This window comes from Manis pentadactyla, chromosome 7, assembly GCF_030020395.1.
Source record: "Manis pentadactyla isolate mManPen7 chromosome 7, mManPen7.hap1, whole genome shotgun sequence".
NCBI classification, from domain to species: domain Eukaryota; kingdom Metazoa; phylum Chordata; class Mammalia; order Pholidota; family Manidae; genus Manis; species Manis pentadactyla.
This window is the reverse complement of record NC_080025.1, coordinates 57,698,564-57,714,022: the sequence shown is the minus strand read 5'-3', so window position 1 is coordinate 57,714,022 and position 15,459 is coordinate 57,698,564. Positions and strand designations below refer to the sequence as shown.

The 15,459-nt window shown below is 46.7% G+C and overlaps 1 protein-coding gene across 4 annotated transcripts in view; it reads left to right on the top strand.

The window, feature by feature from the left end:
• CDHR3 (cadherin related family member 3) overlaps positions 1–11,651 on the top strand; it is a 76,430-nt gene extending 64,779 nt beyond the window's left edge. For 2 of the 4 annotated variants that reach the window (XM_057504412.1, XM_036892483.2), the window contains exons 15-20: positions 1,605–1,786; positions 3,841–3,854; positions 5,247–5,278; positions 6,991–7,039; positions 8,555–8,709; positions 11,232–11,651. In XM_057504412.1, coding sequence (XP_057360395.1) covers positions 1,605–1,786; positions 3,841–3,854; positions 5,247–5,278; positions 6,991–7,039; positions 8,555–8,709; positions 11,232–11,282 — 483 coding nt within the window. In that variant the 3' untranslated portion in view covers positions 11,283–11,651. The other 2 variants (XM_036892482.2, XM_057504413.1) reach the window with 2 other exon arrangements.
• The last annotated feature ends 3,808 nt before the right edge of the window (positions 11,652–15,459 follow it).

The following is a 15,459-nucleotide window of genomic DNA, read 5'->3' as shown; positions in this document are numbered from 1 at the left end:
GCTTCTGACACAGAAGCCAATGTTCATGGACATGTGGCCAGTTGCAACCTTTGCAACCCCTCTTCCACTTGCTCTTAAGAACCACTGCAAGTCAATATCCATGAACACAGGGAGCATTCAGGAGCTCCTCCACTTGTTTGGGAGAGTCACTGTGCACCAGTCTGTACCCTACTCCCCACCTCCACGCCACAAAATTTCATTCATTCCATCTAAAATATTGATCTAATACCTATAATATGTCAAGCACTCTAGCAAACAAGCCACAGATGATCTCTGCTCTCATGGAGCTTATATATGTTTATATATACAGGGCAGTGGTTCTCAGATTGGGGTCCAAGACCAGCACATCTGTGTCACCTGGAAACTTGTTAGAAATGCAAGTACTTGGGCGACCCCAGCATATTAAAGTCATACCTCACCCACCCATGGTCATCACCACCATGACTCCAGGGAAGGATGTTGGAACCTGAGATCCCCAACCACATTCCCAGACCTACTAGATCAGAAGCACTAGGGGTGGATTTTTAATAATAAAATCTGTGTTTTTAATAAGCCTTCTACAGGGTTCTCATGTGCACTACAGTTTGAGAGACACCATTCTAGATGGGGAGACAGATTACAAAAAAGGATGCAAATTAATAAAATAACAAAAGACTGTTTAAATGGTAGCAAAAAAGTATGAAGGTGCCGTAACAGAATCAGTGTGAAGAAGAAAGGGAGAGTCTTGGAATCTGATAACAGGATCACCTTACTCTGCTCTTTAGATGAACCGGCTTATGTTTTGTGCCAAGTCTTTTGCCCCTTTCCTCGTGCCCCCAGTCAAAGTTGTGCCCTTGGTGGCAGCCCTGTGTGTGCAGTATGCCAGAGGGAAAGTCACCAGATCTTAGCAAGCTTCTTATGACAGGTGGTCCGATTCTGCTGCTCAGAGTCTTACAAGAATTGGTTAATGTTCATCTCCTGTGTGCTTGAGTCCATATCATCCCCAAGAATGGAGGAATGAGGTGACCTTGAGGGCCTTGAGTGGTGGCAGGAGCCAATAGGCTTCCCTGAGTAAGGAACTGCCACCCTTCTGGGGCTTACAAAATGGCCCAGCTGTGACATCTCCGTGCCACAACTTGTTTTCTGTCTCCCTCTCTAGAAGCAAATGCCAAGCTTCTGGCTTCACTGTGGTCTCAGCCCACTCATCTGGCCATGCAGCTTGCAGTGAGTGCACACTGGAAAGCCTGCAAAGTGTTTAAAAACACACAACTTCTGTGGCTCCAGCCTTCCCAGTGAGAGACAATGGCTCTATTAGGCCCCGGGGTCAGGCCGTGATTGGGCAGGGACAAAAGGCAATGGAATTTTTAGCTTTTGGGAAAGGAAAGAAAGGCAGAGAATGAAATAGGCCTAGAGTTGCTCTTCAGTTCCCTGAATTTTCTGGAGTTTGAGCTCATGGATGTCTGGAAAGACTATAAATAAGGTGGTAGGTTGAAGCAGCAAGAGCACATAGATGTCCAGTTTGCAGAGCAAGGACAAAGAGAGGAATAAACACTCAATGGGAGGAAGTGCTGATATCAAAAATGCCACCACCCTCCACTCACCACCCCCCTTCTCTGTCCTCCAAGCCCAGGATTATCTACCAGGTCCTGAGGGAAAACGTTTACTCTCCATCGGCATGGTATGTGCCTTTTGTCACCACTCTGGGCTCCATATTGCTTCTGGGCCTCCTGGCATCCCTGCTCATCCTGTTGGCCAAAGCCATCCACAAACACTGTCTCTACAACACTGGGAAGCACAGAAAAGCTGTGTAAGTGGCCAGTGGGCTGGGCCCTTTCCATTGCTTCCTTCAGGACACTACTTCCTGTGATGTCCGAAGGAAAGAGAGAGAATTAGGATTTCTCTACAGGGCAGAGAGAGCTGCAGTAAAGGAAGGAAAGGAGATCTGGGGGGAGGAATCCTAGCTCCCCCTGGTTCAGGTGCCCCCTTCATCACCCGCTGGGCCAGAAAACTGTCTTTTGTTTTCCCTGGCACCTGCCCCTCTTTGATGCATTCTCAATGAAATTGGGGCTTCAACCTCTTAGTGACCTTGGCCTGGATAAAAGCTTCAGAGAAAAGCCCAGTTGTGAGTAGTGATAGACCACACTGGCTGTGCTGTTACTCATAGGAGAGCGAAAGGATAGGATGGAATTAAAGCAAGCACAGAAAACTGATAAGGGAATCACATTTTTGGCTCCAGCGACTCACCTGGGCTTTTATGTGAGTAAATCATCATTGTGTTTTTGCACATAGCCCCATCAGCTCTCAAGGGCTGGAAACACAGGTCTGTTTCCTCTCCATATTCTCTCCTGCTTACCAATATGCCTTTTACGCATGGAGACACTGTGGAGTGTCTTACTGGCTGAGGTGAGGGAAATGAAGAGAGCACTGCATTGCTCGAAGCTTCCCCCAGAGCCAGTTTCTTGAGTATCTGAGCTCTTAGAATGATAGCATCGTGGCTCTGAGTGTGAGCTTTGGAATGAGGTAAGGCCCAGTTTCAAATCTTGCCCCTCCCTTTTCTGGGTATATGGCTTTCGGCAAGTGACCTCTGTGAATCTGTTTCCTTATTGAAAACTAAACAAATAAATGAGCAAATGCAAAGAAAGCATTTAGCACTGTCCCTGATGTAGTAAATGCTTAATGCACTATTTAAAAAAATCTGGTTGCACTATTTTTCATGGCTGAGTCCCAGTGAGCTCAGGATTCTGGATTCCAAGTTTACTTTAATGCCAAGTATCCTGGGGGTATTGGAACCTGAGTTTTGGAATTTCTCACTGATAAAAGAAGGTGTGATAAGACTCCTGTGCCTTTTAAAGGTATTTTGAAGGTTAACTAGTATTGTCAGATAATTTAAAATCTATGGATGAAAGGCCACATAAAAGCACGAGGCATTAGCATAACGATGAGCGCAGCATTTGCCATATTTATTGGCGAAGTTTGTTGCTATTGGCAACCTTGACTTCAAGGTAAGAAATCCTCGAGCATCTGCTGAAATTAAAAAAGGCATTTTTGTTTGGACTCCACTCACAAATTGATTTTGGGGAGAAAAAAGTTGGCTGCAGAAGACTGATGCCTAAGCTTGTAAGGCTGGCATGCTCTGCAATGGGATTTAGGCAGAAGTTCTTAAAAGAGGTAATTCAACAGACACTGAAACTCATATGCACTTGATGCTTATATATTAAATGGGCACCTGAAATCTGGCTGCTTTAGCTTACATTCTAAATATTAATGGTTTGCAATGTGGTTAACTGCAAAAAAAAAACTAGTTAGTAATTCAGACTAAGACCCGGCCTCTCTGGAGATTAGTTGTACCACATGGCAGCCAGTATTTGTCCAATAGCAAAGAATAAAATTAGAGTCATAGAATTTTAGACTCCAGGGTTATCAGGGGAAGGGGCTTAACATCCAGCCCAGCTCTTCATGTTTTAGGAAACCAGGCTTTAACTGGCAGCCCTTGAATCTTCCACCGTAAACCAAACCTTCTGCTCTGCTGGCTACTGAGGAGAAAAATTGGGCAGGAAGAATCACCAGGGCTTCCTGATTGGAGCGGTCATGCCCCCATTCAGTGTTGTCAGAGAAAACATATGCCCTGAAGTTCTGTAAAACTGTAGTTTAAACTTATCAAATTCCAGAACCTCCTTAGTCCCAACCCGTAGTGATGAAGCTGCTCTGTCTGGAGCAGGGGTGGGATCCCAGCCTTTACTTTGGTCTATCCCTGGCCCCTCTTTAATCAACCCTTAAATACAGTTGCCCAGAGTCCCCCACATTATCATGTATGCAGAATTCTCTTGGGTTAATTCTTGTCCATCCTTTTTCCTCCCACAGGGTGAAGAAACAAGGTATGTATGGTGCCTATTGCCTTTGTTTATTGCTGTTGGTTTTTGCTTGCTCTGATGTACTACATAAAAGGGCCCCAACTTGGCAGAGAATCAGGGCACAGTCCTCTCTTGGGGGTTTTCAGCTGTGAAATTTGCCCTCATCTATGGGCGAATGAAACAGATCAGGTGTAGCTGGAGAAAGGGAAGGCGGGTGCGTGGTGCCAGGAGGCCTCTTGGGTCTTTAATTTTGGTCCTGCCTGTTCCCTACCCAGAGTCACCTCCAATCAGCTCAGTGTGAGCACCTAGAGGTCTGTTCCCTGCCAGTGCAGCTAGAAGTCTGTTCCCTGCCACTGGAGGAGAACTGAAGAATTCTCCATGGCTTAAACACAGACAGTGCCCACTTGTGGCTGCACACGGAGGGGTGTGAGCCCTCCTGAGGACAGTTCATTTCCTGCATGGGACAGATGTGTCTTTTTAAAGAACCAGTGTTACTTGCTTCTCAGCTTGTAATGGATTTGATCATTTTCATAGGTTATTAAGGGGTCAGTCAGCCTACTTAGAAAGGGGGGCTGGTTACAGTCAGGTGGGCAGGGAAAGCTGAGTGATTTCAGGGATGTTGATGAATTGAGCAAGGTATCCAAGCCTGAGGAGATGTCGCCACCCAGCCCCAAAAGCTGCTGCTCCAAGGAGAATTCAGGCCACAGGGAGAGACAGGACAAAGAATTGAAATATGTGTTTTTAAAAATTGATTGCTTTAATCTTACTACACTGATGGACAGTGACTGCAGTGGGTTATGGGTGGGGACTTTATAATATGGGTAGATGTAGTAAACACATTGTTTTTTCATGTGAAACCTTCATAAGAGTGTATATCAATCATACCTTAATTTAAAAAAATGATTGCTTTAATCACTCCACCATAGGCACTTATGTCTGACATGCACAAGACATGTCTAAGCAGGGTTAGACATTGGTTATAATAGTTATTGATCATAACAAATGATATGACTTCAATAAATGAGATTTTTCATAAAGTGTCACCCACTCTAGTTGCTTTTTAAAAAGGGCATAGGGAATGGATGCAAAGAATCCCCATATTATGAACAAATGTTATCAACCCAATATTTCTTTATCTATAAACCCATTAAAAGCTAATTTCCTAGGTCCAGCAATAACAGTAAGTTGGGAAAGAGTAAAAAAAAATATTTTTTTATAACTCTCTGTGTTATTTTGTGTGTATTTTTCTGAGAAGATGAAAAGCTGTCAACAAACGTCTACAGATAGAAAATTATTTGCCTTGTCTGCAATACTAAGTTCAAAGCCTGTTTAAGAGAAATCCCATTGTGGGAGTAGAATTTTAAGGTCAATTTAATGTCCAAGAAGCTTAACTTTTGTCTGTTTTATTTTCTGTAGAAATGAAGGATACAAAGAGAGAGGTGGTGGTGGTAAGTATGGCTGGCCATGGGACACAGGGCTTGGGTGGTGTGTGGTGGCAGACTCCCATCGCCCCCAGGCAGACCCTGCCACCACCCCACGGGGGTGTTTATTATTCAGGGAGATGCTTGAATTTGGCCACTGGAACAGATTGCTGTGTGACGAGCTCCTGATAGAATTTGTTCCCTCCACTGAACATGTCTGCTGATATATTTGCAGAAGAACTGGATTTCATAAATATTGAAGAGTGGTGTTTATTATCTACACCCGCTCTCCAGGAGAGTGAGCTGGGGGAGATGAGCTTAAAGGCCAGAACTGTTGCTTCAGCCTCCAAAGGGATTTAAAGTTCCTCTGTTCTTCCACAACCTTTCAGAAAAATGACAGGGAGAGGGCACTGCTCGGGCCCAGGGTTGGCTCTGCCCATTTGGCTGTAGGACCTGGTGGACTCCCTTGGCCTCTTTAAGCTGTAGCTTCTTCATCTGGGAAATGGGAGTGAAAACACCTGCCCTGAGATGACAGGTAGGGAAATTAAGAGTCACGCCAATGTGAAGTGTTCCAGGACAGCTGGCTGGTTACCACCCTCGCTTTTCTCCTTGATTTTCTTTTACTGAGCCTGACCCACCCGCTGGGAAATGATGGAACTGGAAGTTTACCCCCCAGCTCTCCTCCATCCATGATAAGAAAACTTTGTTTTGATCTAAGACCCATACATTTGGGGGGTGATGCATGCACGGGGAGACAGTGCAGTGCTCTGGAGCTTTTGCTCCAGGCCCATAGGCACTTTCCTGTGCTGGGCTGTGGACAGAGAGGAGGAAGAGGCTGTCTCTTCTTTCCTAGGTCTTACCACGTAAGGCAAGTACCCATGGTGCCACCCAGAGACTGCCTTAGAAATAGGTAATACTAAATTACTCAGTTAAATAAGTAAATCCCCATGGCCACAAGAAGTGTGGGGGCTGAGCTGATCAGTGGGTGAAGCCCAGATGGTCTCCATTGCCTCTCTTCAGAGCTGGGGAGCTGTGGGCACGTGACTAGGCGATGCTTACGTGGTGAAAACCAGGCCAAAAGGCCCACTAGACTGCAAACACAGTCCTCGTTGGCATGCTAAGAATGGCACCACTGGAGGGCACCATGTGAGGGGAGGTGGAGCTCTCATGGGGTCAGAGCTCAGGTCCTGAGGGTGGCACAGACAGAATACGGATGGGGAAGAGAAAGATGAGGGGCCCAGTGCTTACGGAAGGCAGGCCCGGTGCAGAGGCAGCACCGCACTGGCTCAGGAGTCCAGCCACCGGCCGTACCTGCCCTGCCTGCCACCCTCCCCCTTAGGGGACATAGCCCCTTGCCAGTGTTGCATGGCATTTCTGTTCTTTCTGCTATGCAGCTCAGGATGCTTTCCTAGCCCCTAAGTCCAGACTTAACTGTCCTGCCACGCCCACCTGCACCCCCAAGGGCACCCTCTGCCTCTGCATGTCCAAAGCCCTGTCACTCTATATTGCAGCACCTCTTTGTCAACAGCAACAGCTCCCACTTGATTGCAAATTTCGCAGACAATAACCACGCCTGCCTTGCTCACTGCTGTGTTCTCAGCATATAGCACGGTGGGGCCTGTTGAATAAAGAAATGTCAGGAAGGCAGGCATAAGGATCTCAGGCTGCGAGGATGGCTGGTCTTGCCTCCGGGGAGGCCTTCGGGGCTGTTCTTGAAGCTGTCTCTTTCTTCTCCTTAGGAAACAATCCAGATGAACACTGTCTTTGATGGAGAAGCCACAGACCCAGGTAATTAAGTGCCAGTGCCACCCGTACAGGATTTTTTCATATTCCAAGCTGGTAGAGTCACAGAGCAGCTTATCCAATTTCCGGCTCTTAACTACGTTTGTCAACCCATTTGGTTAATGTTACCTGTACGGTGCTGACCCTTCTAGGCTGCAGTACAACACGTGATCCGCTCTGAACTGAAATGTCTTGCAGACGCTCAAGCATATGATCCCATGTGAGGCCTCAGAGGGCTTCCCACGGAAAGGCTCCTACTCAGGGACTCATGCCTCTATCTAGCCTCCCTTCCTAAACGAAGAACCAATTCAAGGAATTGGTGAATTCAAGAATCCACAATTTTTCCCCCTCACTGGGGCTCAACCTCCCGTCCTCCCATCCTTTCTGACTGCCTCTAACACCATCCTATGGGTAGTGAGAGATCTTGAGAAACGCAAGCTGGCTGCTTTTTTTTCCAAGATCAGGGCCAAGAATTTCCTGTTGGTCGGCAAGATGAACACAAGGTAAAGCTGGCCTCCAGAGCTCTCATCACCCCCATGAAATCAGCTCCAAATTTAGCTCCTTTACACACATCCCTTTGCTTACAAAGGCTCAATTATAGACGTGAATAAAGGGAAGGAAACCAAATAAAGGAGGCAAGTGTGTTGGCTTGCCGCCACCCTCACATGCAAACGCTCCACTCCATCCCAGGAAGGAGGATGGCTCCTCTCCAGGAGAGGCTGCCACTGCCGCTGGAATTAAATTTCCCTCTATTATTAGGTACTTGTTACCATAATGTGCCCACATTAGCATAAGTGCCCGTGGGATCCTCTGCTGAGAGCCCATTCAGGGCCCTGGTGCAAATGGTAGGAGCAGGGGCTCGCCTGAAACTTGACTTTCTGGGGCAGAAGTCAGGGAGGTCCACTGCTGTTCTCCTGCGTTTGTGTGTTTGAGAGAAGAAAATAGGAAGAAATGAGCCCATGGGACTCGGTGCACAAACTCACCACTTAGTGTCCGCTGCCCCTGACACAGTAAAAATGGCTCCTGTGCATCATCTCAATTGTGGCCAGATTTGGGTGTCTGTGTCAGTAAATCTCTGCTAACCTAACATCAATAAAAAATCAGTCTTTCCCTCCTTACTTGGTGAATTCCTTCCCACATCAGGGATTCAGGTGTCTTTTTAAACAAATAAAAATGTAATGGGTAACCCATTAGAAATTGAACTTAATTTATCCAAAAGGCATGTGGAATTCAAGATTTATGTGACCTTCTAACCTTGCAACTGAGATGGGCTTAAGACTCCTTAACCATCCTAGCCAGGGAGGCATGATATTTGCTCCCTGTGTGGCTGGAGCTGTAGAGGTGGTGGAAAGGCAGGTGAAGATTGTGCTGTTTACTAGCCTGCTTACTGTCTGGATGACCCACACCTTCCAGCCCACTCAGTCTTTCCCTGGGGTGGGGACAGAGCAGGGTGGAGACAGGGGAGGAGAGAATTTGAATCCCTTCATTTAGAATCCCGTCGTTTTCTATTTTTTCCCTTAGTTACCGGGGCAGTATATGAATTCAACTCAAAAAGTGGAGCCCGAAAGTGGAAAGATCCATTAACCCAAATGCTGAAAGAGTCCAGACTGGAGGGAGCTGCTCAGAGTAGAGCAGCCTCTGGGGAAAGAGCCAGGCCACCCAGGAGCTCCGACAAGGTAGGAGACAGGCCCAAGGGCAAAGCGCAGGCTGAGGATACAGGCTGGGGGGCCAGAAACCAGGATGGCAAATCAGCCACCCCCAAGAACAGAGACGCAGCCCTCTTGAGCAGGGCGTCCCCCAAACTGCACCCAGGAAAGTAAGTGGCGTCTGGTTGCCGGTGCACAGGGGGCACAGGGGAGTCCCCTTGACTGAATGTGGGTTGCTGCCTCCCCTAAATGCTGTGAAGACAGGGGTGGGGGACCCCTGGGGTTGGAGATGTGAGCCGAGGAATTCACCTAGGGTCCCAATGGTTGTTTAAAATTAACAGGAAGGGGTCTGATTGCCTAATTGCTATTTTTCTGAGATGGCACAGCAGAGCTCTCTCTAAGGTCTCTGTGCCTCTGATTGGTCGAACTGTCAGCTTCTGGATTCGGAACTGTTTTGTTTTCTTTGCACTGACTGCTAGGAAGCTCCATTTGGGGCATCCCTAGGAGGTGCACAGGGCTTCCTGACAGGAGTCCTGAAGACGGTCCCCCCCACCTGGTCTCATCTTATTTCCCAGCTCGTGTTTTAGTATCACCTCGATTTCTTCACAGACACAGCTCAAGACCATACACCTTTGTGAGTCACCTCCAATCTTTTCCCAATGAAGCAGAGCTGGGAAAAATTTTAAAAGATGAGCAAATAACGAGTTGTTCATTGGGAAGAAGAAAACTCAATAGACACATTCTTTTTATTCTTTATTTTAATTGAGGATTAACATATCCAATACAATGCCCAGATCTAAGGTATTCAGCTTGACATTAGGCTCCCTCCAGAGGCAACCAGAGGCTGATTTTTGTCATAGACTAGTTTTGCCTTTTTGGAATGCCAAATGAAATCACATGCAATGTGTTCCTTTGTGTCTGGCTTTTGCTCAGCATTGTGTCTGTGAGATTCACCATGTTATACTGTAGGTAAGTTCTCTTCATTGTTGTGTCTTCCTCCACTGTGGGAATATATCATAATTTATCCATTCTACACTTGGGTGGCTGCTGCAAGTTTCTTACTCATGAATTCCAACTCTATGAACTTTCCAACTCTATGTCTTTTGGTGAGCATGAACACTCATTTCTTCTGAGCTTATTCCTAGGAGTGGATCTGTAAGAGTCATTGCTGGAATCTGTCAGGTATTCCAGTTAGTGGCTCCAGTTTATCATTCCACCAACAATGACTGAGTTGCAATTGCTTTAATTCCTTGTCAACTCTTGGTATTGTCTGTCCTTTTCAATTTAACCACCCTGGTTACAATTTCTCTTGAAATGAAATCACTCTTTCTCAAAGCTAAAACAACACCAGCCTTACAACCTCCCTGCCCTGCTCCTGCTCTGGCCTCCTGTCACTGGAGGCAAGCTCAGGACTCAGCGTGGAGGAGACCAATGGGAAACACTATCCAACCATACAACTGGGACTTTCACCTGTGGGTTTAAGCATTGAACTGAAAATAAACTGCCCCATGATAGAATATGAAGTGAAACTTCCCAGAATGTGCCTAGTGGAAGCTAAGCAAGCCTCGCTTTATACTCTGTCCTGCCCCGCAGCTGCTGTGTTTCTAGTCCAATAATCACAAGAAAGGACCAGGTGAGAGTCTATCAGAGCAGCAACCTCCCTCTCCCCCGGTTGGGGAGACAGATGAGAACTCCCAAGGCCCACAATGGCCTGGGGCAGGGGGTGGGGGCACCAGGCAGGGTCCATCCTGCAAATGCAGAACTCCAGAGGGAGCAGCTGCTTGTTTATTGCGTGCTTGTGTGCCAGGGTGACTTCTCAGGAAAAATAAATGCCCTGTCCTGGCCTAGAGCAGGCATGATTTATTAGTAAGGGTTGGTTGCCAGGGAAGTCCCTTGAATAGGTTTAAATTTTGCAGAAGAAAGCAGAGTTGTTCATTTGTGGAGGTTAAAGTGGGTGAAGTGGCTGATTACCCATTTAAGACTCCACAAGTCTGTGGAGGTCTGAGTAAAATGCCTTCCACAGAAGCTCTCAGCCTCAATGCAAGTAAAATGAGGCTCAGAGAAGGCTGAAGGGGGATCTAATAACTGTTTATGAGCCCATTAAGGATGATTAAAAGGAGGGCAGCAAGCAGCTGTACCCTTCTACAGCCATGACAGGGCAAGAGGGAATTGTGCATCTTGGCCAGAAGAAGAGATTCAAGTTAGGCACAAGGAGGGACTTCCTGAGGGCTGGGGTCTGTCTGAAGACCTCAGTTTCTTCGCTCGTGATGGGCAGGAAGAGCAGATTGTCTTCTAAGCCCCAAGATGTGAGCTCTGAGGAACCCATGACATGGGGTCAGGAGTGGCTGGAGCCTTCTGACAAGAGAAACTCGGCCTTTCTTTTGCATATTTGACTATTTGATTAGATTTGATCAGAAACATGAGGTCCAAGGCTGAGGCCATTTGTTTCTAACATTCACTGGGTTAGGGGGAAAAATAAAAAGTTATCTAAATAAATGAAACCAGGGACCATTGTGGATCTTTTTAAAGTTTTCTCACATTTTTTTTCCAAGGCTTTAAACACCTATGAACATATTGATGTTGACTTGCCTGATTCATTATAAAATTGGAGCAAAGAGGTTTGGAGATTAGACCACAGAAGGATTTGTAATTGTGGCAGAATTTGAAACCATGTGCTGAATTCTGAAGTCAAGCTTTCCTGTGCACTAAGAAGCAGCATCTACATCTCTGTTGCCTGTGTTAAGAGCAAGTGTGGCTCATAAACAGAAGTGGGCAATGACACTTTTGCTCCTCGGAGCCCCCTTTCACGTCTGTAGTTCTATCATTTCCTTTTTAAGGAATGTGTTTTGTGATAGCTGAGAAAACTAAAGCAACACAATGAATGAATATTGAAAATGATAGCTATTGAAACTGGCATTTCAAATTGAATGTGTGTATTTATTCCCATTCACTCAATAAATATTTGTGAAGCATGCCCTGTGTGCCAGGTGTTGATACATTAGTAAACATAGCAGCCTCAAGCCCCTACCCTTGAGGAGCTTACATTCCATCCACTACCACCAAACTTGGCCTGCTGATAAGCCATTGCAAAGGTTCTATTTCCGGTTCCACCCTGGCCTGTTTGTTTCTTGGCTACTGGCACGTTCTATTTGTAAGATAAATTAACCCAAACCTGGAATCTCCTTTCTAGGAGAACAGATAACTTAGAATCACTTAAACATTTTTTTTTTAAAGCTGAATGGGGAGCCCTTCTCAGAAAATAGTTGAGACTCTGCACACGGGCCCCAGCCTTGGGGCCGCAGGCCAGCCTACTGTCCATGTTCCTCCGGATGACAGCTCTAAGCCAGGGGTGCCTTCTGTCTGTGGAAGATGGCAGGATTCCTAGACCTGTCAGAGAGCTGATCTGGAGCTCAGGGGAAAAGTCAAATATAGGACAGAGTGGGGAGACTCAGATTGCTGAGACCCCCACCATGTGTCACCTGTATCAGGGGTGAGAGGTGGGTTTTGCTCTAAGGGTGTAATCCAACTGAGAGGATAACCAGCTCATTTGAAAGACAACCAGCAACCACACAGGCACTCCTCAGGAACTAAATGAGTCTCATAGGTAGTGAGGGTGGAGAAAGCAACTCGGGCCACTGTAGTGTCTGAAAGCAGAATGAAGACCTGGAACCTGCAGGGGTCTTAAAGGCAGAGCTGTGTTCAAAGTGAGAGAGAAGAGAAATTTTGAGCAAAGGATAAAGCATTCAGAATTCTGGTCTTCAATTGCTTCTCAGCCAATACTTGTCCTGAGTAATATGCAGTGAACAGCCACGACCCGACTCAGAGCCTCCTGGGTATGTAGCAAGCACTCATAATACATTTATAGAATTGCATTGAATTACACAAGCTTGTCTTTAGTTTTCTACCCAGACCACGTAGCAGAGTCACAACTTTTCTAACTAGATCTAGATAAACATTATAATAATCATCAGCAGTTACTGAGTGCCTGCTGGGTGCCTAGTGTTCCAGGCTTGGGGATACAGCAGTAAATAAAACAATGTTCTAGTATTTAGATCCTAGTGAGGGATAAGAGACTGACTAGCCAAATGGTTGGGGGCTGGACCATAGAGAAAAATGAAACTCTGACCCACCATCTGCAGCATCCTGCCCATGAAACCAATCCTGTATCTGTGATAAACAGCTCAGGAAGCCAGCCTGCCATGAATCAGACCTGCAGGAAGCCAGACTGTCCTCACTAGTAAACAATCCATGAAGCTAAACAATCACTCCTGTAATGAGCTTCCTAGAATGGCCAGGACCTGCCTAAGAACTGACAGCTTCCCTAACTTTTATCTCCATGTCCACCTTAGTACCAACAAGAGAAAGCCAAATATGTACCCCGAACTGATCACTCAGGATGCCCCCACCCCAGGCAGCCCGCCTCCAGCTGCCCGGTGCCCACAGCCTCCATCAGGGCACACCTGGAGCCTTCTCTGTCTTCCACTGTAAAGCTTTACCACTCCCTTGTCTGCCTCTGGGCCTCTGCTGAAATTCTAGTGACAGTGGCTGACTTACTCCCTTGCATAGTTTATAAACTATGACTGCATAGCCTTTGCTTTTCCCATATGGTTGGTCTTTACTTTAGAGAAATAATAGACTGGAATATAGAGAGAGACTGATAAAGTGTTATGGTGCTAAATGTTATTGAGAAAAATGAACGGGTCAGGGTTGTGGAGAGTGCGGATGGCCACCCTAACGAGGGTGGTCAAGAAGGCCCCCATATAAGGTGAGAGTCAAGCAGTGGAAGTGGGGAAGGAGCCATACAGGAAGCCGGGAAGAGCGCCCGGGCAGAGAGTACAAAGGCAAGGGTGAATGGAGGGTCAGTAGGAGGAAGAGAGCCATGAGCAAGCCCAGAGGAGATGCTTCGGGATGGATGTGGGGGGAAACTGGTGGTGTCTGGGGAGTAGGCTGGGGTGTGTCCTCGGTAGGGCATGCGGTGGAGGGTCGGGGGATGGTATGAACATCACACAGGGCCTTGTGGGCCGCGGGAAGGGCTTTGGCTTTTACTCCGAGTAGATGGGGAGTCATTGCCGGGGCTTGAGGAGTGACATGACTTATGTTTTAAAAGCATCTCTGATTGCTGATTTGAGAATAGACTTCGGGGAGGCAGGGAACAGGGATGGAAATAGAGACCAATTAGGTGGCTATTGGATTAATCTAGATGTAAGATGGCCGTGGCTTAGTCCAGGGAGGCATTAGTGGAGGAAAGTGGGTGTGTGGAGTGTCCCTGATATAAAAGGAATCCTGAGTCCTCTTGGGCCCTATTGGTGTGTTAGATAAAGGTCCCCAGCAGTGTCTGGCCGCTCCCTCAGTAGAAGGTACCAGATGAAACAGCTTCCTACTTAGATAACACCAAATAGTTCTTCCTGGATGTGACTGCCCCCACGCCTCTTCTGTAAAATTTGCTGCTATCAGGGGATGGTAGGTGTGTGTATTGGGAGAGTAGAGAGCCCCTCAGTGCTTCCGCTGCATGGAACTTCCTGTCAAGTTTCAAAACAGGCTTCCAGGAAACAGGAAACAGTGTTTTGTAGGTCTGCACTCTATGCCCTGCTGTGGGAAAGGCTGCAGGTGCCTCATTCAACCTGAGCAATGCATTAGATTAGCGGCACATTAGCCCCCCTTATCCACAGAGACACGTTCCAACACCCCCAGTGGATGCCTGAAGCCACGGATAGTACCAAACCCCATATATACTGTTTTTTCCTGTACATATATACCTGTGATAAAGTTTAATTTATGAATTAGCACAGTAAGAGATTAACAACAAATAATAAAATAGAACAATCGTAACAGTATGTGTAATAAGTTACATGAATGAGGTCTCTTTCTCTCAAAATACCTTATTGTACTGTACGCACCCTTCTTATGATGATGTGAGATGATAAAATGCCTATGTGATGAGAGGAAGTGACGTGAAGGATACAGGCACTGTGACATAGCGTTAGGCAACTACTGACCTTCTCCCACTGCCCCAGAGGGAGGGTCACCTGTTTGTGGACCTCAGTTGATTGCCAGTAATTGAAACCATGGAAAGCAAGACTGTGGCTATGGGATTCACCGTCCAGGTCTGGGGCAAGGTCTTTCACTGGAGACCTGAGTCGCAGGAAAAAGCTGCTGTCTGTGACTCCCCAAAGAGTCTAAGTTCTTAGGAAACTTGTGTGTTTGGAGGGCAGAAGGGAGATGAGTGTGTCCTGGAAAACTGGAGCCTTATGACCAAATTTTTGGAGATAGTCCCTAGATAAAATGGTATATCCTACCATCCCCATGAGTACAAACTGCAATTATCAATCCTGATTTGCTGTTTGGAACATGTGATCCTTATAAGCCCAACCAAGGCAAAGCCTGCTTATGAGCTTTGCAACCTTACGGTGAGGTGCCTGGAGGTGAGCACCCTGCTGGGCCCTAGCGAATCCAGCAGCCCTTAGTTTTTGTTATATGTGGAGATGCTCTGTGGCTGCTGCGGCCCCTTCAGAGCCAGGCACAGCTGAAGGAAGGAAACTAGTTAGTCCGATTTATAGGAGAGGCTCTTAGAGCCCCACCCTCAGCATCGCCCAACTCGCTTTTTAATCCACAGTCAGAGCATACCCCAGCTGGCATGCTAAGTGGTCTTCGTATGTGTGTGCATGTGTGACAATTTTATTATTTGTATTGTGATTGAATTCACATACTATAAAATTCAGTGGTTTTAGTAGATTCACAGAGTTGTGCAACCAACCTCACTAATTCTAATACATTTCCTTC